The 25126-nt window shown below is 53.5% G+C and overlaps 1 protein-coding gene across 1 annotated transcript; it reads left to right on the top strand.

The window, feature by feature from the left end:
• The first annotated feature begins 210 nt into the window (after window positions 1-210).
• Window positions 211-23660, top strand: MMP2 (matrix metallopeptidase 2). Its single transcript, XM_021704631.2, has 13 exons — window positions 211-623; window positions 3179-3405; window positions 4343-4491; window positions 5568-5696; window positions 5933-6106; window positions 8723-8896; window positions 9772-9945; window positions 11670-11825; window positions 13673-13808; window positions 17490-17626; window positions 18693-18852; window positions 21173-21282; window positions 22753-23660. The coding sequence occupies exons 1-13, from the start codon at window positions 468-470 to the stop codon at window positions 22854-22856; spliced, it is 1986 nt and encodes a 661-aa protein (XP_021560306.1). The 5' UTR covers window positions 211-467; the 3' UTR covers window positions 22857-23660.
• Window positions 23661-25126: the final 1466 nt, after the last annotated feature.

Consider the following 25126-nt stretch of genomic DNA (forward strand, 5'->3'; position numbering starts at 1 on the left):
CGGAGGCCAGGAGCGGCGGGCGGCGGGGCTCACAGGCGGGGAGAGGAGAGAAGAGAGGGAGGGCGCAGGGCGGGTGGGGGGTGGGGCGGCGCGGGGCGGGCCTGAGCGCGCCCCCCTCCCTGCGCAGCCCGCGCCCTCCCAGCCCAGCAGGCCACATCTGGCGGCTGCCCCCTCCCTTGTTTCCGCTGCACCCAGACTTCCTCCGGCGGTGGCTGGAGGCTGCGCATCTGGGGCCTGAAACATACAAAGGGGCTGCCAGGACGGGCGGGAACGCGCGGCGGCGGCGCGGGCTGGGGCGCGGGGGCCGGACCATGCGCCGCTGAGCCGGGCCAAGCCCAGGCCACCGAGTCGAGCGGCCCCCTCGGAGCGCAGCGCGGCGCGGCGGAGCAGGCGCCAGCCAGACGGCGACGCGGCCACACGCACCGAGCCAGCGATCCCCCGGGCGACGCGCGGGGCCCGGGAGCGCAATGACCGAGGCGCGAGGGGCCCGGGGCGCGCTCGCCGGCCCGCTGCGGGCGCTCTGCGTCCTGGGCTGCCTGTTGGGCCGCGCCGCCGCCGCGCCGTCGCCCATCATCAAGTTCCCTGGAGATGTCGCCCCCAAAACGGACAAAGAGCTGGCTGTGGTGAGTTGCAGCGCCGGCCTCTGGGAGTCAAGTTCGGAGAAACTTGGGGGGGGGGGGGGGGGGGGGGGGGGGGGGTCTTTGGTAAGCTCCCGAACAGCCACCCCCGAGGTGGGCACGCGGCCTGGGGAGGAGCTTCAGGAAACGGCTTGGTGGGGGTGGGCGCGCGGGGGGGGTGTCTTTGGTTAGCTGAGGGAGGGATCTCTTTTGCAAACCGTAGGGCAGCCTTAGTAATGGGAGAAGGCTTTTGATAAACAACCTGGCAACTTTCGGACCCGCAGGGTGGGCGAGAAGCCGGTGGTGGTAGGGCAGGGGATGCTTTGGCAAACAGCTGGAAGGGACCTCTTTTGTAAATAACGGCCGCATTGTCTAGTATCCGGGGGATCTGGCAAGGGGGCCGCTTTGTAAACAACTTTTGGACACATCTGGGGGATTGGCTAACCGGCCCTTGGCAAGCGTCGTCGTAGGCCTTTGGCCAAAGGCCTGAAAGGGGTCTCTTTTGGAAATGGAGGATCTTTTGAACCCCTGTGAGACTTTGGGAAGAGGGTCCTTTGGCACACGTGTGGCTAGGAACTCAGGGCAAAGCAGAGCTTGGCCAAAGTCAAGGAACCTTTGGCATACATCTGGAGAGAGGCCCTGGAGGGGATCTTTTGGCAAGTTGTGGAGGGCAGGAGGGAAGCAGAGAGCGCATCTTTTTCAGCTGGCTCAGTGGACCAGTTGGCCAGGAGGGTCACCTCGGGAAGTTGCACCTCGGAAAGTTTCCTCGAACTTCTCCAGAGGGGTTGGAGAACGGGAGGAGAGAACTGGCTGGCCAGGCGCAGGGAGGGGCAGGCGCACGGGGGCCCTGGCGCGTGGGGCGGGGGCGGACGGAGCCCCGGGCGCTGGGGCGCGGGTCGGAGCGCCGCCAGCCAGCCCTCACTCCTGGCGGGACTGTGGTTCCGAGGTTGTTTTGCCAGCGCGCGCCGCTGGCTGGAGGAGCTCCCCCCTGACCGACCGCAGTGTTACACAAGGGGGCTGGGGGCATCAGAGGGGCACTTCCTCTCACCCTGCGAGCGCCGCGGGGTCGGGGACCCCTCCAGATGCGCTTTGCAGCCTGCAAGACATCTGCTTGCAGACTCCTTCAACCACCCCAGAAATCTCCTATTCTCCTTCACCCTGGTCCCCAACCGGCCCAGGACAGGACTTTTGTACCCTGTGGTCACCCTAGGAACCCCTTCTCAGGATGTGATGCCACCACTCCTTTTCCCTGCATATAGACCTCTGTCCCTGCTGGGTAAACGGGTGGGGAGACCTTACATTTTTAGGGGGCTATTCATTTCAGGGGTCTGGAGCTGGCCTGCCTGATGAGGTGGCTGTTGGTCGGGGGTGAGCTTTGGAGCCCTGACAAAGCTTCGTGGGTCCCCACGCCTCCTACAGTGTCGGTGTTGCCCAGAGGCAATGCAGGAGGAGGCTTGAGGAGATGCCTCTGGACTTAGGTTGCCTGGCTTCACATCAGGGAGTCATGAGCAACTGGCCTCCTTGGCGAAATGACTTCACTTCTCAATCTCAGCTGCTTCTGCAAACAGCATGATAGTGGGGGCTCGGGGTTAAGGGGGAGGTAATCCTGGACACCTTGAAGGGTACCTGGGGCATGGTAAACACTCAACAAGAGATAACCTTTGTTATTACTCTCATTGTCATTATTATTATATTCTCTATTCCCCTTCTCTAACAACCCCCCAAACAGGGTTAGGGCCCCTGTAATAAGGTCTCCGGGTTCTTTTCACCATTCCGACAAAGCACAAATCACACATCCAATTTTCCACGGACTGTGGTCCATCCGCCTCCCTGCACTGGGATTTGAACCCTGGAGACTAGAAACATTTGCCGTGTTCACCAGTTTCTCCCCAATACTGTCACAGGGCTTGGCACACGGTAGGAGTCAAAAAAATATTTGTTGAACAGATAAATGAGCCGGTTGGTCCCTGAAACTCCATAGAGGCCTGTTTGGTTTAGGCCTCAGTGAGCACAGAGGACAGGTCGATTTTCTTTTTAGAAATGACAGCTCCGGGATTTGAACCCAGGTCTGTCTGCTGCTGGAGTCCAGGCACATAAGCCTTGAATCTCTTTATAAGGAAAGTGAGAAAACCAATCCCGCTGTCATCAGCAGTCGGGTGAATTGAAAGAGTTGGCGGAGGTAAAGAAGAGTGGCAGAGAGTTAATAGTTCCGAGAATGGGCTCTGGAGCCAGATGGCTTGGGTCCAAATCCACCTCAGCCATTTGTGAGCTGTGGGATCGTAGGCAAGTTTCTTAACCTCTCTGGGCTTTAATTTCTTTCTCTGTTTGAGGGAGAGAGTAAGAGTAACTGCATTCTAGAATTGCTGTATGGGGCATATAGTAAGCACCCAATGCGTGCCCCAAGCCATGCGTTACAGCTTTTATGTCACTCAGCTAGTGGGCGACAGAGCTGGTTTGGGAACCCGGGATGCTACCCAGGACCGTTGGGCCCCTGACTCCTTGGGTCAGCAGGATGCCATCCTCACATGGCTGCTGGCCTCGGGGTGTTCCATTTCTTCCAGCAATATCTGAACACCTTCTACGGCTGCCCCAAGGAGAGTTGCAACCTGTTTGTGCTGAAGGACACCCTGAAGAAGATGCAGAAGTTCTTCGGGCTGCCCCAGACGGGGGAACTTGACCAGAGCACCATCGAGACCATGCGGAAGCCACGCTGCGGCAACCCCGACGTGGCCAACTACAACTTCTTCCCCCGCAAGCCCAAGTGGGACAAGAACCAGATCACATACAGGTGCCAAGCCAGGGCAGCCGGAGGCAGGGCCCCGGGGCTTTGGGACACTGGGTCTCCTTGGGCCCTGCCTTCTCCCTTCTCCGGGACCCGGGGAGTATCTGGTGAGGGCCTGGCATCTCAAGGAGTTTGCCTACAAAGTTTTCTTAGGAACTGGAGTCAGATCGGAGCTTGAATCTCACATTTCCTAGCCTTGGGGCAGTGGGCTAGTTAGGTTCCAGTGCGTTCAGCCTTGATTTTCCAGTCTACGGAATGGGGCTAAAACATGACCTTCCTCGAAGGTTCATTGGGAACTAAGCTTGGTCACATATATAATGGATCACGATATATGTCAGAGTCCAGCACACAGTGAGAGCGTAAGGAATGCGAGTCAGTATTGTTCTTAGATGGGCTCATTGGGGTGGGTGGAGGGATTTGATGATTGGCTGCTAATTGAGTTTTACATTCTATCAGAGGGTTGTTATTATTGGTTGTTAACTGGGCTGAGAGCTCTCCTCTGCATGGCTCATGCTGGATTCCAAGGGTGAGATCTTTGCCCCGTAGCCCTTAATGCCCTCACTATTCATGCCTCCCCGCCCACCAGCCAGAGGTGAGAAAGGAGACTCGAGCCAGGGCATGGAGATGTGCGCTAGTCTAGGACTCCACGGAAGCTCAAGGCATCCTGGGTGGGCTGTTCTCCCAGTAAGCTCTGCTCCACACACACACACACATACACCTGCCCGTGCATACACACTCATACATGCACACAGAAACCTGTGTGCTCCTTACGTGCTCAGGCACACACCGGCAAACTGCACACGTGCACGCACATTCACACACATTCACGCATGGTCACACAGCTGCACACACCTGGGCATGTACATGCATGCTTGTGTGCGTAGGCATACTCCCATTCCTTTGTGCACACAGACACCTTCACATGCATTTCTACCCCCTGCAGGATCATTGGCTACACGCCTGATCTGGACCCTGAGACGGTGGATGATGCCTTTGCTCGTGCCTTCCAAGTCTGGAGTGATGTAACTCCGCTACGGTTTTCTCGTATCCATGATGGAGAGGCTGACATCATGATCAACTTTGGCCGCTGGGGTAGGCAGAAGAGGGGTCAGCAGGGAGCCAATGCAAAGACAAGGGGGCAGTCTGGCCATTAGGGGGGCCCGGGGTCTTGAGCAGAGCTTAGACAGGAGAGTAGAAGATGTAGACCCTGGGCAGCCACATTGATGTGGGGCCAGGTAAGGTGACAGTGGGTATACCCTGGAGGCGGTATAATCCCGAAAGCAGGTGGTCTGTCTGCACCACCCAACACGGTAGCCATTAGATACATAGGTCCATTCACATTTAAAGTAGTTAAAATTAAATTAAACTGAAAATTCGGTTTCTCCATCACACTAGCGACATTTCAGCTGCTCAGTGGCCATGTGGGATTAGTGTCTCTTGAATTGAACGGCACAAAGACTATCCCCATCATCACAGAAAGTTCTTTTGGTGGCGGACACCGAGGAATTCTAGATGTGAGAGTGGGTCAGAAACAGTGGAGCAGTGCAGACTCCAGAGGAAGTGGAGTAGAACCAGGATCAAGGACGCCATGTGGGTTGGTCTTGTGAACACTGGCGGCAGTGTAGACGTGAAGGTGGGTGGTGTGGACATTGTGAGTGGTATTGTGATGTGGGTAAATGGCACGGCAAAGGTGTTGACACTCGGTGGGTGGTATGCACTGGGTGGGAAAGTAGACATGAGGGTTAATGTTGTGGATATCGGGGATGGTATGACTTGAGGGTAAGCGATAGGGCTAAATTGGCAGCGCGGATGTGGGGTAGGTGATACAGACCACAGTATAGACGAGGAACAGTGAGAGAGTGGTGAGGACACGGGGGTGGCATGTTAGTCTGTGGGTAGGTATGATGTCACTGGCATTCATGTAGACAGTGAAGGTCAGCGGTAGAGATACTGGGGGCCGTATAGACTTGAGGGGGGAGTGTAGACCGTAGGATGGTACCAATCAAGTCAGGAACTCTACTGAAATGCTGTGTTCCCAGGGCTGGATAACCGCACCAGGACAGGGAAGGGGACGGATGTCAGGGCAGCTAACGGCCCAGGCATGGGGGTGTGGCTGGGTTTCGGGGTCCAGCTGGGACAGCTGGAAGCCGAGACTCTGTGTGTTGCAGAGCATGGAGACGGATACCCTTTCGATGGCAAGGACGGGCTCCTGGCTCATGCCTTTGCCCCGGGCCCTGGCGTTGGGGGAGACTCGCACTTTGACGACGACGAGCTATGGACCCTGGGAGAAGGGCAAGGTAAGAGAGTGAACATCCGGGTCATGGCCGGGTCTCCTCTCTGGTCCTCCACATGCCTCGCTGTCCCTTGGCCACAAGAACCATGGCTTTCCTGGCCACCTCGGGCCCCTCCCTCTGCTCTGATGGGACCAGAGAGCCGGCAGCAGGAGGGAGGTCACATAACCCGGCTGAGTCAGAATCCTGGTCTCCAAAGAAGCACCCAGAGAGGCTGATTGTCCACCCTGTGTTGCCCTCAGTGGTCCGCGTGAAGTATGGGAACGCCGACGGGGAGTACTGCAAATTCCCCTTTCTGTTCAGCGGCCGGGAATATACCAGCTGCACGGATACCGGCCGCTCCGACGGCTTCCTCTGGTGCTCCACCACCTACAACTTCGAAAAGGACGGCAAGTACGGCTTCTGCCCCCATGAAGGTGAGCAGTCGCCCGGCCCCAGGCTTTCCTCCTCAGCCTCCACCTCCCCAGGCGGCCCCCCGCTCTCCCCCGCCCTCCCCACTCCTCCGCAGGCCTGACCCTGCCGTCAGCCAGCATCCCCCCCGCCCATCCTCACGTGAGCCACGGTCATGGCTGCGTCCTTCTCACCCGCACAGTTATTTACATGATACTTTCATTAAATTGGTTGGTTGGTTGGTTGGTTTTGCCATTAGCAATAATATTTGTGAAATCACAAGTTTGATGTGTGAATTATTTTTTTTCTTATGTGCATTAGAATGAACTTAGAACTACTAAAATGCCCGCTGGTTCTCTCTAGAACCACTCTCTACCCCCAGGCCAGGATGGGGGCCTCAAGGACATGAGGAGAGGTGGGGGGATGGATCGGAAGCCCCACAGAAGGATTGGGAGGCAATCTGGCTTGGGGACAACGGCCCTGGGAATGTCAGCCATTGTTCCTAGTTCTGATGCTGATTCTTCCAGTGTGTGTGTGTGTGAGTGAGTGAGTTACACAAGCACACATCTGGGTGTGGGGGCTGATCCATATCTGCCTCTCTGGGTCTTTGTCTTTGCTTTTGTCTGCATCTCTGTGTCTTGGCAAAGGCATTAGGCCTGACTCAGTATTTTTGTATGTGTTTTTGCCAATGCTTAGGACATAACATTTTCAGATATTTTGAAACCATATAGAGGAAGAAGTTTTTTGAAGGGGTAAGGGTACTGACATACACAGTCAATCCTTTTTTAATATATCCTTTACAATGAGACACACCTCATAACCAGAAATCATAAAAAGATAACGTGTATATCTTCATACTGGTCACATCGTTAGATTGGATGTTCCTAGAGGTCAAAAGCCCAGAAAACTAGGGGGAAATGGGAGCAAATCCAAAAATTAATTTTGTAAATACTTGTTTCTTCTCCATCCCGTAAAGACTCTTTGATCTATAGATGCCTCTGTCTTTCGGCTGTAATTTTACACATTTGTGAATCTCTCTGACCCAACTGAACACTGAGCCCCAGCCATCTTAACAGAAGGAAAGGAACAAAGAGCTAGTTAATCGTGTTCCTGTTTGCGCTTTTAATACCAAAGCTCGCACAGTACTTCATATTAAGTAAGAGTTCAAGCCATTGACCATTAATAAGTCAGAAACTTTTAAACAAAAGTATTTTATGTATCTTGCTTTTCCCAGCAGGGATTCAAGCAGAGTTAGCCCTGCCATGTGTCAGTCCCTGTGATTAGAACAGAATGCCTTGATCGTAGAAGTGGAAACAGCTGTAATTCATAAGTTTGGTTTTTCCCTGCGTTGGCCCTTAGCCATTTACTTGGTCTTTAGCCAGATGCAAGTACGTACAACATGCACGTGTTTGGGTCTTGGGATAGATGTCCTGGTTACTCAGCCCCTCCTGATGCTGAGTCAGTGTCCTCTTCTCTTTATCCTTGTTGGGGGCAGGATCTGAAAGGAGATGGGGGCTTCCCGGGTGGTAGACATGCAGCTGTTGAGAGGCCAGAGGCAGAGGCTTGCCTCCGTGGAGGTTACCGCCTTGCCTTTCCTTCTCTGAGGCCGCCAAGGCATCTGGCTTCAGTTTTGGCTCATTGTTTCTGGCACTGTGGGGGAAAGGTCTCTTGGTTGGGGAGAGGGGAGTAGGAGGATATGGGGCCCTGATCCTGTGATCCTTGGCCCTCATTTTGGTCATGGTGGAGTTAACGGGGGCTGATGAGGTCACCTCTGGCGCCTTTGTGCACAGATGGTCCTTGTTACGCATTTGTGGTTTTGCTAGTTGGCAATTCCAGAGACACACCATTTTGTAGTTTTGGGGTGGATGAAGGCATGGGGGAGGGGGGGAGAACCCAAGACACGCAAGCCCTGACTCTGAACCCCACTCTCTCCCAATTCTCCAGTCATAGCCTCTGTCTTGGGGAGGTCAGAGAGGGAGCTCAGAGTGTGTGTTAAAAGGTTTCTGAAGACACCGCCTCCCTTCCGTTCTCCTCCTCTTCTCCTCCTCTCTCTCCTGCAGGGACCACAGCGGGCCATCCAGGAAAGCCCCTGGGGTTGAAAGGGAGGTGAAGCTTCCTCTGTGTGTGTGTGCGCGTGTGTGGCAAAGACTGTGAGCAAGAAAGAGATGACCAGGAGCAGTTCCAGAACCAGCCTTCTGAGAACTGTTTTCTTATCTCTCCAATGGAAAGACCCTCGTGGTCCTGCCAACCCCAGTCTGCGTGGCTTGGGCATGGCCAGGCAGTGTGGACAGTGACCTTGGGGTGTGGGCAGGGCTCTGGAGAACCCCGTGCTGTGTGCCAGGTGTTAACCATTTCATTGTTGGGAGGAGGGCATTCGGGTGGATTGAAAGAGGCGTCCCTAAGGTCCCAGGGGGAGGGATCGAGCTGGCCAGGGAGGCAGGAATGCTCGCCAGGAGCCCGGAGAAACATCAGTTCACCAACCACTAGAGACGGGTTTTGAATATTTTCATGACATCACAACCTCACTGGTGTGACCTGGCTGCCAGCGCTGTGCCCCACGCAAGTGCCCAGCCGATCCTCAGCCAGGCAGGCGGGTGGCCTCTCACACTCGCACCCCTCCCCTCTCTCCTCCGCCCCCCCAGCCCTGTTCACCATGGGTGGCAACGCTGACGGACAGCCCTGCAAGTTCCCGTTCCGATTCCAGGGCACCTCCTACGATAGCTGCACCACCGAGGGCCGCACGGATGGCTACCGCTGGTGTGGCACCACCGAGGACTATGACCGTGACAAGAAGTATGGCTTCTGCCCCGAGACCGGTGGGTGTCACCGCCTCCCCCTGCCTCCCCAGGGCTCGCAGCCTGCCCTGTGAGACAAAACCTCCCAGAGACCCCTCCCCACCCCACCCCCCACCTCCTTTCCCCAGGACTGGGCTGCTGGCCAGAGTGCTGAGCAGCTGGGACAGCATGGGCACCCACATCGGGACAGATGGTGCATGGGCACCAATAGCCTGTTGAGCCAAATTGGGGATGCCTAATGTCCGGCCAGCTCAGGACCCTGTCTGAATGGTCCACGTTCCCTCGGCTTCCCTGGTAATCATTTCCCTCTCTCTCTCTCCGTCTCACCTTGAAGTCTCTCTTCCCTGCCTTTCTTTGCTCTCCTTGGTATCTCTAGCTGCGGTTTCTGTTTTGCAGTAAGGATTCCCGGCTTCCTTTCTTCCTCCCTTCTCCCTTCCTCCCTTCCTCCCTTCCTCCCTTCCCTGCTTCCTTCTACTTCCTCCAGCAGCTCTTTACCGAGCACCTGCTTTCTGCAGGAGATCTTCCTGCAGCATGAGGAAGTTCACGGTCTAAGGAAGTATGTGGGCACCGTTAGCTCTGCCCAGCCCCCTCTACCTCTGGTCCCTCTGGCCCCATCCATGGGAGGCTGAGTAAAGCTCTGGAATCTGCGTGGGTTTGAATCATAGCCCTGACGCTTCTAGCAGTAGCTGCTCAGGCTAGTTTCTTAATTTCTCCGAGCTCCCGTTGCCCATCCCTACTGCACAGGGCTGTAGAGACGTGTATACAGTGCTTGCTCCAGGGCCCAGGGCTGAGCGAGTGCTCAGTGAGCGTGGTTTGTTAACGTCCTCATCGTGTCGTTCCCTGGCGGTGGCCTCAGATGCCTTCCTGCCCCCTGACCCATGTCCCTCGCTCCACAGCCATGTCCACTGTTGGCGGGAACTCGGAAGGGGCCCCCTGTGTCTTCCCCTTCACCTTCTTGGGCAACAAGCATGAGAGCTGTACCAGCGCGGGCCGCAGCGATGGGAAGATGTGGTGCGCGACCACAGCCAACTATGACGATGACCGCAAATGGGGCTTCTGCCCCGACCAAGGTACACGGCTCTGACCGTCGGGCAGAAACACCAGACGCCGCCCTGCCCCTGCCCCGGAAACATTCCTGGGCCCTCCCACCCACCTCCGGTATAGACACCACCCCCCAGACATCCCCATGTTGGTAGAGACCCTGTGTTGGCGGAGGTCCTGCCCATCCAAAGCTCCTGACCTTGACCGCCCCTCCAGGTGGGGTTCTTACTACCCCAAACATTCAGTGCTGGGCACAGGGTACCCTCTGTCAGAGAATGATTCCCCTACAAGGCATTCCCGTTCCAATGGAGAGCTGCCTTTAAGGAGCTGGGTGGGCAGGAGAAAGGAGGAAAACAGAAGTAGCCTCATCCTCCAACGCCACCCTCCACGCATCACGAGAGAGCCCCCAGAGCCCTCCTTGCCCCTTCAACACCCTTTGCCAAGTTGTGAATGAGGGGGTCTGTGACAGTGCTGAGTGCTGAGGACTGGGCCACCTGAGATGGCTCTCTGCCCTCCAGGGCACACAGGCTGGGGAAGAGAGTGACCAGGAGATAGGCCATGACCTTCCCACACGGTCAGTGCAGTGAGCAGGCTGCCGGGGGGCACTATGCCCACTCTAGTCTGCAGGGCCCCGTGGCCAGGTAAGAGGATGGTCCAGGGCTGGCCAGAAGTAGATCAGCCTCTTTTTCTGTGACCTTTCTTCTTTTTTACTCACAATGAGGTGGAGTTAGGATCATGCTAACCTACAGAGGCCGGCCAAAAGAGTTTTTCTTAACCCCCGCCAAACACCACGCTAGGACATAGCCTGATATTACCTGCTCTGCCCCAGCGTCTACTTAAAAGTGGGGTTCTCCCTCTGCTGGAGTGGCTTGAGACTCCAGAGCTGGTGTGGTATACTGGTGGTGTCTATTGGTTTCCCAGGGCTGTCATAACCAAGTGCCGCAAACTGGGTGTCTTAAAACAACAGAAATTTATTCTCGTGCATTTCAGAGGCTACAAGTCTAAAAGTCAAGGCATTGGCAGGACCACATTGCTTCGGAAGTCTGCATTGTTCCAGTGTCTGCCTCTCTTGTTACATGCCCTTCTATGTATTTTCTCTTCTTAGAATGATACAGGTCACGTTGGATTAAGGGCCCACCCTACCCCAGTATGACCTCGTTTTAACTTAATTTATCTGCAGAAATGCTATTTCCAAATAAGGTCACATTCACAGGTGCTTGGGGTTAGGAACTCAACTTATCTTTTGGGGAGACACAAGTCATCCTACAACAGGGTATGCAGTGGGGTTTGCCCTCTGGGCTGAGCCTGGGCAACCACTCCAAGGGAGAGTGGTTTTTACTGCTTCCTGGGGAAGAAATGGTGGACCCACTCTCTTACCTCTTTGGAGACCCTGAAGTGCAGGATTTGCCCCTACTCTTTGTAGAGAAACACAAAGAGCCAGAAAACAGGATTTTTAACAAATGGGACTTGAAGTAGAGGATTTGTTGCTGCTCCTGGCTCTCTTTTATAGCTCCCATGAATTCCACCCTGGAAAGGGACAGAGGGACTTTGGCTGACCCTACTTGAAAGCAATGGGCATAGTCTCTCGGTCCCTGATTTCTCAGGAGAAGGGAGAATCAATACGAGCCATCTGCGCGGCTCTTAGCCTCCCCATGGTGCTATCCTCAAAGTCCCCATCGCTGGGGCCAGAGCCTTGCTGCTCTCTCACCTCTCTCCCTGTCTCTCTGCCCCTGTCCCCTCCTGCGGCCCTCAGGGTACAGCTTGTTCCTGGTGGCAGCCCATGAGTTTGGCCACGCCATGGGGCTGGAGCACTCTGAAGACCCTGGAGCCTTGATGGCTCCCATTTACACCTACACCAAGAACTTCCGCCTGTCCCACGATGACGTCAAGGGCATTCAAGAGCTCTACGGTAACCTTCAGCATGGGGGGGCATGCGGATGGGGGTCTGGGGAGGTCATGCAGTCTGGGATGGAGGCCCAGGGCTTGAGAACCGGCAAGGTCCCATTTCTCCAGGACTGTAGGAGACAAAGGCAGGAGGCAGGAGCGTTGATCTGGTCTGGGGATAACAGAGCAACCCTGCAAGCATTCGTCCCTTTGCTTTGGATGGTCCTTTTCCTTTCCAAATAACACCAGCGTTCATGCCCCTCTCGGCTCCCCGGAGCCACTGCGTGAGGTCGGCAGGGGAGAAACTGACTCCCCATTTTCTAGGTGAGTCAAGTGAGGCCCAAGGAAGGTGACCCTTCTGGCCCAGGGTCACGAGGTTTCAGCCACCAAGTTAGGTTTAGAATCCAGGACAATGAGCCAAACACAGGGCAAAATTGCCCAGCATATGGAAAGACCCTGATGATACGGGGAGTGAAAGTGTCTGGTTTTATACCGATTCTTTTCTTTTCTTTTTAGGATTTTATTTATTTCTTGGAGAGAGAGAGAGAGACAGAGATAGCAAGAGAGAGCATGAGCCTGAAGGAAAGGGGGAAGCAGGTTCTACACTGAGCAGGGAGTCTGATGGTGGGACTCGATCCCAGGACCCTGGGATCATGACCTGAGCTGAAGGCAGATGCTTAACCAACTGAGCCGCCCAGGCGCCCTTGATTCTTTTACTTTAATGTGTAATGGGCACAATTCAACCAGAGCTTGAAACTGGTGTTTTATTTATTAACGCTTACAATGAGGCTAGAGTGGGCCCATTTAAAAAAAAGTCACTATGAAATGGTCCTGGACCAAGTCACAGTAGTGGAAATGGTGGTGGGTGATAGGGCTGGGGACACACGGATTTGGGCAAGAACACTAGATCAAGGGAGAGATGCCGGGTTCGAGTATGTTTACCACTCACCAGCAGCAAGAGATGAAGCAGGTCTTTACCTCCCTGGACTCGGTTTCCTCATCTCTAAACTGTGGCCGGTTGCCATGAGGGGGGGCAAAGGGATGAATCCTTGAGAAAGTGTCACACACCCGGTGCTGGACACAGAGGTGGCCGCTGACGGCCGTGACTCTCCTGCGGGCTTAAGAACCTGAGCTTTGCTTTTGAATGGTTGGGCGAGTCACTCAACCTCTGTGGGCCTCAGTTTCCTCATCTGTAAAATGGAAGTAATAACAGTGACTCCTGCCAGGGATGTGGTGAGGAGCGGTTCAGGTGACGTCAGCAAAGAGCATTTGTCAAGTACCAGGTGCTTGGGATTCTGGTTTCTCTTTTTTTTTTTTTTAAGATTTTATTTATTTATTTGGCAGAGAGAGACACAGCAAGAGAGGGAACACAAGCAGGGGGAGTGGGAGAGGGAGAAGCAGGCTTCCCGCTGAGCAGGGAACCCGATGCGGGGCTCGATCCCAGGACCCTGGGATCATGACCTGAGCCGAAGGCAGACGCCCAATGACTGAGCCACCCAGGCACCCCTTATTTATTTATTTGGCAGAGAGAGACACAGCAAGAGAGGGAACACAAGCAGAGGGAGTGGGAGAGGGAGAAGCAGGCTTCCCGCCGAGCAGGGAGCCCGATGCAGGGCTCGATCCCAGGACCCTGGGGTCATGACGCTTAACCGACTGAGCCACCCAGGTGCCCCTTGATTCTGGTTTCTCTAATATTATTGTCCTCCCCGCAACGTCCAAGCGTCATCTCAGAGTCGTCCCCGCACTCACTCCAAGACCAGAATACTATTTCTTCTGACCCTTCACAGGTTGGGTGGGCAGCCCCGGGGCTCAGCCTGGTGGGGAGAGCCCCTGGAGCTGGGGAAAGTCTGAGGTCACGTCCTCCTCCTGCAGGGGCCTCCCCTGATGCTGGCACGGGCACTGGCCCCACCCCCACTCTGGGACCCGTCACTCCTGAGATCTGCAAGCAGGACATTGTCTTTGATGGCATCTCTCAGATCCGTGGGGAAATCTTCTTCTTCAAGGACCGGTGAGTGCGGGAGCTCGCTTCTTTCCTCGTCCTCTGCCCATTCCCTCTGATTCTTTTTTTTTTTTTAATCTTTTTTTTTTTTAAAGATTTTATTTATTTATTTGACACAGAAAGAGACAGCGAGAGAGGGAACACAAGCAGGGGGAGTGGGAGAGGGAGAAGCAGGCTTCCCACAGAGCAGGGAGCCCGATGCGGGACTCGATCCCAGGACCCCGGGATCATGACCTGAGCTGAAGGCAGTCGCTTAACCAACTGAGCCACCCAGGCGCCCTCCCTGTGATTCTTGTGCCCCCAGTCCTTGGTCAGAGAGCCCGCTGGGGGCTTCACAGAATGGCCTGTAGGGACAGTTTGTCCTGTGTATCAGACGGCCTCCAGATGTCAGTGTCTTACTGCAACGGGCGTCTCTGTTGCTCTCTCCTAGTCTGTGGGTCTGCTAGGTGTCTGGGCTGCAAGCTGTGGTTTTGGTTCGGGTATGTTCTGCATGTCACTCCTTCTCCTGGGGTTAGCAGCTGCTCATGGCAGATGACAAGCACAAGAGGCCAAATCAAGCCACACGAGCACATTTAAAGCCTCCACTCACATCATGTCTGAGAATATTCCATTCACTGAAGCCAATCACATGGCCAGGCCCAACACCTACTGTAGAGGGTGGTGCTGTGAGGTCACATGGCAAATACACATGGATGTATGATTCTAAAATAAGGGTGGAGAGAAGAATTGGAAACAATAATCCAGGTTCCCACAGGCTTTCTCCTGGAATGGCCTTGACCCCAGGTAGCCAAATCATTCTTTGTAGGAGGAGCAGGTAACCACAGGGGAGAGGTGGTATCCTTCATGCTAGAGATAAAGGCCCCTACTCAATCAACCAAGAGCTGAGACTCCCCCAGCTGCCCTAGCCCGCCCAGAGAATGGCACACAGTATTTAGGACCGCCGTAAAGGATCTGTCCATCATCCATCTGTACATACGTACATACATACGTACACCTATCCATCACTCATCTATTTGTCCATCATCTATCCATTCATCATCATTTATCTATTATCCATTAATCTGTCATCATCCATCTGTCATCCATCCATCCATCCATCCATCCATCCATCCATAAGGTGTGGTGGTTGACGGAATGGGCTCTGGAGCCAGACTGCCTGGGTTGGAATCCTGGACCTGCTGTTTACTGGTTGTATGATTATAGGCAAATTAATTATGTGTCTCTTTTGTACCTCAGTTTCCTCATCTATAAAATGGAACTAGTATTCTAACCTATTTCATGGGGCTGTTGTAGGGATTTGATGCTGTAAGATTAGATGCTTAGAATAATGCCTGACACAGGGTAAGTGTATTCAATCGTACTAGCTAGTATTGTCAACAAACAATTATTTGGCATCTACGGTGCCAGCTACTTTGCTTTAGGAGCTGGGGGTGGGAGATGGTGTGCTGGGAGCAGAGGGGCCGCCTAATGCCTAGAGTAGCATTCTCAAAGAGAGGTCCTGTGGGCCTCCTACACCAGAGCCCCCTAGGGTGTGAATGTTAGGAGTGTGGGTTCTGCGCCCACCCCCAGGCCCTCTTGACAGAAATCTCTGGGAGTGGGCTCTAGGCATCCACATTTTCGCAAATTCCCCTGTGAGTCTTACGCACACTGAAGTGTGAACAGCAGCAGTCGAGTCTGGGAAACAGAGGCAGGGAGAGCTAAAAGCAGTCCATAGCCGAATGAGAGGAATGGAATTGCAGAAGCATTTGGAAAGTGCTTGCCTGCACACCCGCAAGTGTCCAGGGCCTTTAAAGGAGAAGCAGACCCAGGGGGGAGTGATGAGCTGACAGGTTGGGAGGGTGTTTGGGTCAGGGGGGCCTGCAGGAGCGGAGCCACAGAGATATGAGAGTTCCTGGCTTGGGGGAGGGACGGAGGGAGCCTGATGGGGCTGGAAGATGTTCTGTGAACTTTCATGAAGCACCTCCTCTGGTCCAGGCACTGGGCTAGGTGCTGGGGGGCAGATGCCCTGCTTTTTTGCAGAGTCTTCTGGCCAACAGGGAGATGGCCAGGATGCAGAGAGAGAGAGGAGACTCAAAATGCAGTGAGAAGTCAGGTACCGTCGGGCCCTACTGTCCGCACTGTCCTTAGCCTGGAGCACTTCCCACTCAGGAGGCCCTGACCACATTCGGAGCTGAGACATGTGCACCTAGGAAAGGGTGCAGAGCCCAGGCCCGGGTTTGGAGCCCTCCCTGGCCTGACACAGCGTAATTTCAAAAGGAAGTTGATGAGTGTTTGATGGGTTCATTGAATTAACCAGTAAATAAGCACTGACCATGTGCAAAAATGGGTGGTAGGCACTGGGGGGATGAGAAGGTAATACCTCAAGATAATTAAACTCAAACCTTGGAGTCAGATCTGGGTTTGAATCCTGGCAATACCATAATCTCTCTGAGTTTCATTTGCCAAATAAGGATGGTGATACCTTCCTGCAGCCGGATGTTTTGGCTGCAAGTAACAGGGATCCCCAGCTCAAACCAACTTACACAGCAGAGAGAAACTGCTCTCACGTGGTATAAGGTCCAGAGGTGGGGTTGTCTCCAGGGGCAGAAAGAGGCTCAGTGACTCAGTGATGTCTCTGTCCACTGCCATCCTCTGCATTGTTTTCCCCTCAGGCCTGGGTCCCTCATGGTCACACAGTGACTGCCAGGGGCCATGGGGGCTGCAGGCTTCCTTGGCCGCATCCAGCAGGAGAGAGTGAGAGGTTCCCCAACTGTGAATTACAAGTCTGTTCAATCTCCTTGGGCCCACATAAATCATACAGTAACTGCTGAATCAATGCCAATTGCCAAGAAATGCTAAGCTTTGATAGGCTTAGACCAGTGGTTCTCAAACGTTGGCATGCATTAGGATCATCTGGAAGCCTTGTTAAAACAGATTGCTGGGCCCCAAGCCCAGAGAGTCTGGTGCATAGGTCTCGAGTGGGACCCAACAAAGTTGTGTTTACCAGTTCCCAGACGATGCTCATGCTGCTGGTCAGGGGATCAAACTTGGAGACCAGTGGCTTAAGCTCAGCAGAATGGGGATGGGGTCCAATGGTGGGCAAGCCTGGATCATAAATACAGGAGTTGTGTGAAGAAGGATGATAGGGAAATAAATGTATCATAGATGCTGGTAGACCACCAAGAGTGCATATTATCTTGTTGTATTGTGAAGGTTGCATTTTACACAACACACAAAGTGCTTGGCACTTAGTAGGCACTCCATAAATAATAATAGCTCTCACCCTTGCCAAAGTGCACGCGTCCATTCCATTTCAATTCAGGAAATACTTTGAGTACTATCGGCCCCTGCCTCAGTGGACTTCTGATTTAATAAGAGGCGTTTTAAAAAACAATCAAACTACTATTCCAAGGCACTCAGTGTTAAAAGACTCAGAGGAGAAATAATATGGTATGGACAGAGGTAATTAGGGAAGGCTTCCTGGAGGAGGGTGTAAGACAGGGAGCAAAAATGTGGCTTCTCAGCCCTGGCATTTTGCAGAGGGGGCTCTGCCCATTCTCCAGTCCTTCTCCAGTGTGCCTTTGACCTTGCCTCCCCCTCTGAGGGCATCATCGCTGGGAAGTTTTTGAGTGGGCGTGGGGAGGCATACGTGGGAACAGTTGCAGAGTGACCGAAGATGTGGTTTCCTGTGTCCCCTGCCTCCCACCCCAGGTTCATTTGGCGGACAGTGACACCACGGGACAAGCCCATGGGGCCCCTGCTGGTAGCCACATTCTGGCCTGAGCTCCCGGAAAAGATCGATGCTGTGTACGAGGCCCCGCAGGAGGAGAAGGCTGTGTTCTTTGCAGGTGTGTGGGAAGGGTTCTGCCTTACCCTCGGCTCCCCGGGGCTCTGCACCATGGTTCCTGTGTGCCTGCAGGTGCTCCCTCTCCTTCCTGGATCTCTTCTTTCAACCATCAGTTCCAAAAGCGTGGGCTTCATCTGGGAAATTGGCTCAGACACCCAACATCAAACAGCAGTAGGCCACAGAGTGAACGTTCCATTACCTTTTAATTTTCAATCCTTCTAATTCCTCTTCTAGAAGGAAAATCACAGTTTAGTGCCGGTATGTCCGGCACTAAAAAGTGTCTCTTAACACTTTTCTAATGCTAGAGCCTTTGGCAGACAACAATTTTAGCCAGAACTTTTTAAAAGGGGATGACATTTTTAACATCTCAAATAAGTTTATTTCCAAAAAAAGAAATAATTTATTTCTATGGAGTTCAAGATGAATTCCTTGAAAGCAAAATATGAAGTAAGTAATAGCACAGAAAGTCTCTGTAAGTGGTAAAAATGACCAAGGTAGGGTCACGTGGCCAACATTTGGGAAACCCTGTGCATCCAGCATTGATCTAAACCTACAGTGTGCCAGGGACCCAGGCCCTGCCCTCCTGGAGCTCACAAGCTAGGAGGCTATGGCAGGAGAGGGAGGACGGACAGGAGCCTGCCCTGGTCTGAGGTGTGGGCACAGGGACGGTTTCCTGGGGCAGCCAAGGCCTTGGCCGCATAACAGGTACATGTTCTACCAGCCGGCTCCCCACATCCTCCATCCCAGAGCGGTCCTGGGCTGTGGCGCCAGTTAAGAGGTCTTCGTGGCAGGCGTTGCACTTAGCATCCGTGGCTTGGTGAGTGAGCAAGGGCTGGAGGCACCCCACTGCCCCCACTCATCTCCTCGGCCAGGCAGCTTCTGTAAGCAGTTGGTGAAACCGTATACCCGAGTCCTGATTCTGGGCACCGAACTGGAAGTGAGCGGGACCCCGTGTCCCTGTTGAGAATGGCCACAGTGGGGTCCCCGATAGACAGATGACGGGAGGAACAGACCAGGCTGAGGGATTTCAGCACCAGCCGCCAACACACCCTTTGCTTCTGCCCCAGGGAATGAATATTGGGTCTATTCAGCCAGCACCCTGGAGCGAGGGTACCCCAAGCCACTGACCAGCCTGGGGCTGCCCCCTGATGTTCAGCGCGTGGATGCTGCCTTTAATTGGAGCAAGAACAAGAAGACCTACATCTTTGCTGGAGACAAGTTCTGGAGGTAAGGGGTTAGCGGTGAGGGCGCGGTGGTGGAGGGGCGGGGGCAGTAGAAAGGAGAACAGCATAGCCAGCCGTGTGGACATGGAGAAGAAGCTCTGTGGTTTCCTGTTTCCTGGGTCGGGGTCGGCGATGTGGGGCCACAGATGCCCCCTCTCTGACCTCTAACCTGCCAGGGCTGCAGGGCCTCCGAGAGGTCCCCAAGTGATGAACATCCTTGTGCACGTTGCTGGTACGGGGCTGGTCAGAACCTCCTTTCCTTCTCCAAAGCCTCCCATCTGGGGGTGTCTCGCTGCAAAAGGGGGTAATAAAAATAAAACTAACAGCTTCTACTACTGATGCTATATGCCAGACATTATTTCAAGGGCTTTATGAGATCAGTATTGTTACTATTGTTCCCATTTTGCAGATGAGGGAACTGGGGTTCAGAGAGGTTAAGTGTCTAGCTTAAAGTCACACAGCCATGTCGTGGCAGGTTGGGATTTGAACCTTGGAATTCTGGCTCCCAGACAACATGCTATTTATTCTTCGCTGTTCTGTACTGTATGGGAGATAGTGGGGTCTTCAGAAATGGCCTGGTGAAGGCAGGGGGAACAGAGGACAAAATATGATGAAGACAGAGATGGGTATACCAGCTGCCCGCCAGAGCATCCAAATCGGGCCTCCTGGGAAGCAGCAGGCACCCTCGGGCATGTCTGCCACGGGCCCAGTGTCTGTGGGCCCAGACTCACAGGGGGCCAGTTCGGAAGCAGGTAGCTTCTAGCTCTAGGTCATCAAAAGGGACGGGTTCAATTCCAAGAGGCCACAGTCAGGGCTACAGGTCACGGAACCCAATATCCAAGAACAGTCAGGGGAAGACTGCCCAGACTTCTGGAGTTTGATTATAATTCTTCGCATTTCCCAGACAAGGAAACTGTGCCCAAAGAAATTAAATAACTTGGTGTATGTTACTTAAATGCAAGTGTGTTGACCACAGAGCCAGGATGATAACCGCATCTCCTGTCCCCTAACCCCACACCCCTCCCCGGTACCCTCAGAGTCATTCGGTCAGTGGGAAGGGATGGGGGGCGCAGGGGCTGATCCCTGCCTTCCTCCTGGGGCTGCTACTGCATCTGGGCCCTTTGTCTGCCATCCCTGGAGCAGTCCAGCTTCCCTCCCGGGCCTCTCTCTTCTGCCCCTTCCCTTCTCCCCATCACCCTGCCCCCAGCTGCATTCAAACATGGGTCTGTCTAGAAAATGAGCTCCACAAGGGCAGGACTTTATTTTGATTAATGCAATATCCACAGGCAGACCGAGGGGGAGCTCATTAAATATTTAGGGAATAAATAGGTTGAGTGTAAGTGGAGAAGCAAAGGAATCAAAGTGACCCCAGCATTTCAAAACTTCTCCCCGAAATGAAAAAGTTGGTGGTATTGCTAGCCCAGAAGAAGAAGATGCCAGCTAATACTCAAGGTATTTAGCTGGATAAAAGGCCCAGCCCAGCATAACTACTCACGCTGGTAGCTGCAGCAGGGACTGGGGAGGCGGGAGGCCCGCCCCGTGACTAACAGGGCTTGGGTTCCCGTACCACCTTGCATTGTAACCTGGCTGTCCCAGATGAGATCATCTTCCGGGATGTGGATTGTCACCTCCACCTGAAGGATAAAGAAGCAGCAGTTTGTCCAAGCCTCCCAGTGAAAGAACTCTGAGGCTGGATCCTGTCCTTGGGCTCCTAGTCTAGTGCTCCTCATATCGCAGCAGAGATCAGAGTTTGTAAAGGGACTAACGTTTCCCAAATACCTACAAAGTACCAGATACAGAGACAGGCACTTTGCATATGTTCTTTCATTTCCTTTATATGTCAATTAAAAACATTAAATACAGCCCCATTTTACAGTTGGTAAAGTGGAGGTTCAGAGAGCAGCTTGCAGCCCTGGAGCCAGACAGGCTGGGGTTGGATTACCACTTGGAAGCTGGGTGCCCTTTCAAAGCCTCTGGTCTGTAAAATGGGTATTACGGTAGTAACCATGTCCTGGGACTGTCACAAGGATTGACTGAGAAAGTATATGGAAAGCGGTTAACATACTGCTTTACACGTTAGCAATAATCACAAGATTGCTTTTACAGGACTGGTGAAGGTCACATAATTAATGAGTAGTGGGGTTGGCATCCAGACCCCAGTCTGACTCCCTGGCCTTCCACTCCAGCCGGCTGACTCCCCGTAGAGCTAGGTCTGGTTTCCCAGGCTCAGCTAGGAACCGGCAGCTGGGCCCTCCCAGCCAGGTTTGGAAGAGGGCTGGTCTTTAGGGATGTCCCACTGGTTCCTCACATCTGTTTGCTTGCAGATACAATGAAGTCAAGAAGAAGATGGATCCTGGCTTCCCCAAGCTCATCGCTGATGCCTGGAATGCCATCCCCGATAACCTGGACGCCGTAGTGGACCTGCAGGGTGGTGGTGAGCTGCCCAGGCCCCTGTCCGCTTTCTAGGACATGCCTCCCCACCCCCAGCCAGGGCCCAGCTCCTCCGAAGCACACACTCCCTCATTGTGCAGGGAGGCAGGCAGCGCTCGGGGGGGAAAACAAACCAGCCCCTTCAACCCAGTGCTGGGAAGGCATCCAGACCCCTGACCTCCGCTCACTTAGCCGGCTCCAGGCAGTAAGACCCAGAAAGGCCCCTCACAGCTGCAGGGCCTGGGGCCGGGGAAGGGGAGGGCAGGAGGCCTGCTGGAACAAGAAACATGGGCTCTGTGCCCTGGATTCATTCTGGGGTTTGGTCCAGGCCCTTTCAGGTTCCACAGGAGGCCTGTGACTGCCTCCCATTAGCAGAAGGATGGCTCCATATGAGACAGGACAGACTTTGTCATGCCCTGTTGCTGATGTGGCAAAGATCTCCTACTCACTTCCATTCGCCCCTGATCCCTCGCTGAATAAAATACAACCAGTATCGGCAAGGGATAGCCTTTGGAGTTTGCAAAACATGTTCCTGAGGTTTCTGTGAGGTCTGCAGGGACCTGGAAAGGAGTCCAGTTTGGCTTTTTTTAGAAGAGGTTGCAATTAAGTTCCAGAAAGATTTCTTTTGAGCCCCTATCCTGTGCAAATCACATGGCCCTAACCTCCCATCATGAAAGGTCTCACATGTCCAAGAAAGAGCTGTGTATAATCTAGGGGGGCTAGGTTAAGGATTATCTTCAAGAATAAGCATCTAGGGAGCACCTGCTATGTGCTGGAATTTTCAAGGAAGTAAATGAGGTCATGTATGTCAGGAGTCACACAGTTTAAGGCCCATAGGGGCCAGGCCAATAGCGCAGATGAGTGTGGCAGGCAAGGCAGACAGGAGGGAGGGGTGAGGTCTGTGGTGAACCAGAATGCACACGGCTTATTTATAATCATCTGCTTCTCATGGTTGCTGCAAGAATGGGGGCCCCGAGCCGTTAGATATCCTAGCTGTTTTAAAAGGAAGTGAGAAATGTATATTTTCGTGTGAAATTTCCAGATGTTTATATGCTGGCAACTTACTCAGAATTCAGAACAAAACAAAACAAAACACTTGTGTGAGCCAAATCAAAGCCATCTGTAGGTCTGACAGGGCCAGAAGCCTGTTTTGCCACCTCTGGTCTGTGGGAAATGCTTCGTTTGTGCCCATGCTCAGTGGAGTGCTGTTATTTATATTAATAATAGCACATGTTATCTGATTTAATCCTCGCCACAAGCTCTAAGAGGTCGGTATCTTTATCCCCATCTCCAAGATGAAGAAACAGGGACTCGGAGAGCTTACTTCCCTAGCCATTCTCCTTCCTCTGGTCTCCAAGGAGTCTTCTCTGGTTGAAAAGCTTGTTCCGTATGGCAGTTGACTCTCAAAGCTCCCGGAACCTTCCATGTCTGTGGGTGGGGTGATGATGACAGGCTCCCCCTTTTCTCATCCCAGGTCACAGCTACTTCTTCAAGGGCGCATATTACCTGAAGTTGGAGAACCAAAGTCTGAAGAGTGTGAAATTCGGAAGCATCAAATCCGACTGGCTGGGCTGCTGAGCAGGCTCTGGCTCCCCCAGGCCCTGCCCCTCCATCGTCTTCTGCCTACCGAGCCCTGAGTGCCAGGGAAGGACCCGGATGGGCCTGGCAGCCTTCAGCTCTGTAGTTAATCGGCGTGCTCACCCCTCCCTGGTAATTTAAGGTTCTGGAGAGTGTCTCTGCCCTGTGCCCAAGGAACGGTGCTGATTGTACCCCTCCCAGCTGCCCTCAGCTCCCCACTCCGTATCCCACCAGCCCTCCAGAGCCACCCCCAAAGAGATGCTTTGATATTCTCAATGCAGCCCCGCCTTGGGCTGCCCTGGTGCTCCCACACTTCAGGCTCTCCCCCCACCACGGCTTTCTGTGGCTTACAGTACCCTCAGAGCCAACAGACAGAGACTGTCTCAAGAGGGCACTGGTGGCCCGACAGCCCGGCCTGGCATGGGGCAGCGGGATAGGGGCATGGTCCCCTGGCCACCCCACACACCGGGCTTCTCACTGCTTCCTGCCTTAGGACGTCTCCTACCTTAGCGGTTCGCTTTGTGTGCACTTTGTTCTTTTCTTTCGATTTTTATTTTTCCACTTTGACATCAAATTTCTTGACAGAAGGACTCAGGTTACCTGAAGTCACTCCACCATGCATCTCAGCCCACATCGGGATGGTTCTCTTGTTCACTCTATTTAGTACGCCCCTACCCCATCACTTCCTCCACTGGCTGGAGGAGAACCAAGCCATGGCTCCCCGCTCAGCCCCGCCCCCCTGCCCTTCAACAGTTCCCCATGGGAAATGTCAACGAGTAGGAATAAAGACACTAATTGAGTGCAGTGCTTGTGGGCTGGTTTTTGCGGAGCCCAGAGAGGCGGAGGAAAACAACTTAAAAAGTTTAAATCTCTGCTCCCTCCGGGGGCTCAGGTGACATTTGCCACAAAGGTCAGAGCTGCCAAAATAAATAGCAAGAGACCCTCCAAGTGGGGGAGCTGAAGTCCCTCTGTCCCGTGGAAAGAGCCTTGAAATAGCGGTTCTGTCACTTTGCAGGCAGGGTCTCATTCAAGGCTCCCTTCCTTTTTGAGTCTCTCTTTCTTCACTGAAAACAACGCCAATTCTTTTTTTTTTTTTTAAGATTTTATTTATTTATTTGACAGAGAGAGAGATAGTGAGAGCAGGAACACAAGCAGGGGGAGTGGGAGAGGGAGAAGCAGGCTTCCTCTGAGCAGGGAGCCTGATGCCGGGCTCGATCCCAGGACCCTGGGATCATGACCTGAGCCGAAGGCAGACGCTTAACGACTGAGCCACCCAGGCACCCTGACAACGCCAATTCTAATACTACTACTAAACAGTGTACAACAGTAACACATCCCCTCCTTTAATAGAGCGCTTAGTAGGTGCTAGGCGCTTGACAACCATCACTTGGTTTAACCTTTCAACAACCTAAAGAGGGGGAAGCTTTGATCCCCTTCTATATAGAAATCCTGGAGCTGCTGGATAACAAATTTAAGGCCTGGGATTATTTCAGGGGTCCCTTCTGGCTCTGATAAGACATTTCTTCAGGCCTCTCATGGTGGGGCTGGTGGGGAAGGGGATGAGGAGTAGACCGGACTGTCTGGAGGTGAACTTAGTGATCCGGGAGTCATCTTTTCTCCACCCTATGGCCTGCCCAATGGCTCAGGTCCTCGAGGGTCCTAAAGAAATAGACTTGGGGGCAAGTTTCTGGCTAAAGAGCCACATGGGACTGCCAGTCCCTACTTGAAGACCCCCGAGGCTTATATCATGCCTGTGATACACTATTATTAACCCGCTCTATTACACTGAGAACATTCAGCTGCTCCACGACATAACACCTGAAAGATGCCATTTCTTGACTGCTTTTTTTATGAACACTGCACATTTTTTAAAATTGTTACCACAACCCTATGGGGTAGAAATTAATCCTTCCCCATTCTTAGATGAGAGTACAAGCTCGGAGAGGTTAAGTGAGGAGCTGCAAGCCACACATCCGTCTGGTGCGGTTGGAAGATTTTGAGATTCTGCAGTAGCTGAGTATGAGGCAGCCACTGTGCTAGGGCCCAGATTGATTCTCACCATGCCCTCCAGCTGGATGTGAGCAGTTGACCGGTAATTTTAAGTCATTCCCCATCTCCAGCCTCTTCTCAGCACTCAGGGCTTGACCAAATGACCTCAGTGCCTATCTTCCCCAGCCCCCCCACCACCCATACAGGTCCAGATAGGCCCCTGAACTTCCTCAGGGTGAAATGGAGCCACAGCCCCAATCATCTCCCTTTTCAGGGCCAGG

Source organism: Neomonachus schauinslandi, chromosome 16 (genome assembly GCF_002201575.2).
Source record: "Neomonachus schauinslandi chromosome 16, ASM220157v2, whole genome shotgun sequence".
Taxonomy (NCBI): domain Eukaryota; kingdom Metazoa; phylum Chordata; class Mammalia; order Carnivora; family Phocidae; genus Neomonachus; species Neomonachus schauinslandi.

Bases quoted from the DNA above. Each gene is read 5' to 3' on its own strand.
- MMP2 (XM_021704631.2), top strand. From the start codon at position 468: ATGACCGAGGCGCGAGGGGCCCGGGGCGCGCTCGCCGGCCCGCTGCGG. The intron at 5,697-5,932 runs GTAAGAGAGTGA...TGTTGCCCTCAG, and splicing joins GACCCTGGGAGAAGGGCAAG to TGGTCCGCGTGAAGTATGGG. The intron at 13,809-17,489 runs GTGAGTGCGGGA...CTCCCACCCCAG, and splicing joins ATCTTCTTCTTCAAGGACCG to GTTCATTTGGCGGACAGTGA.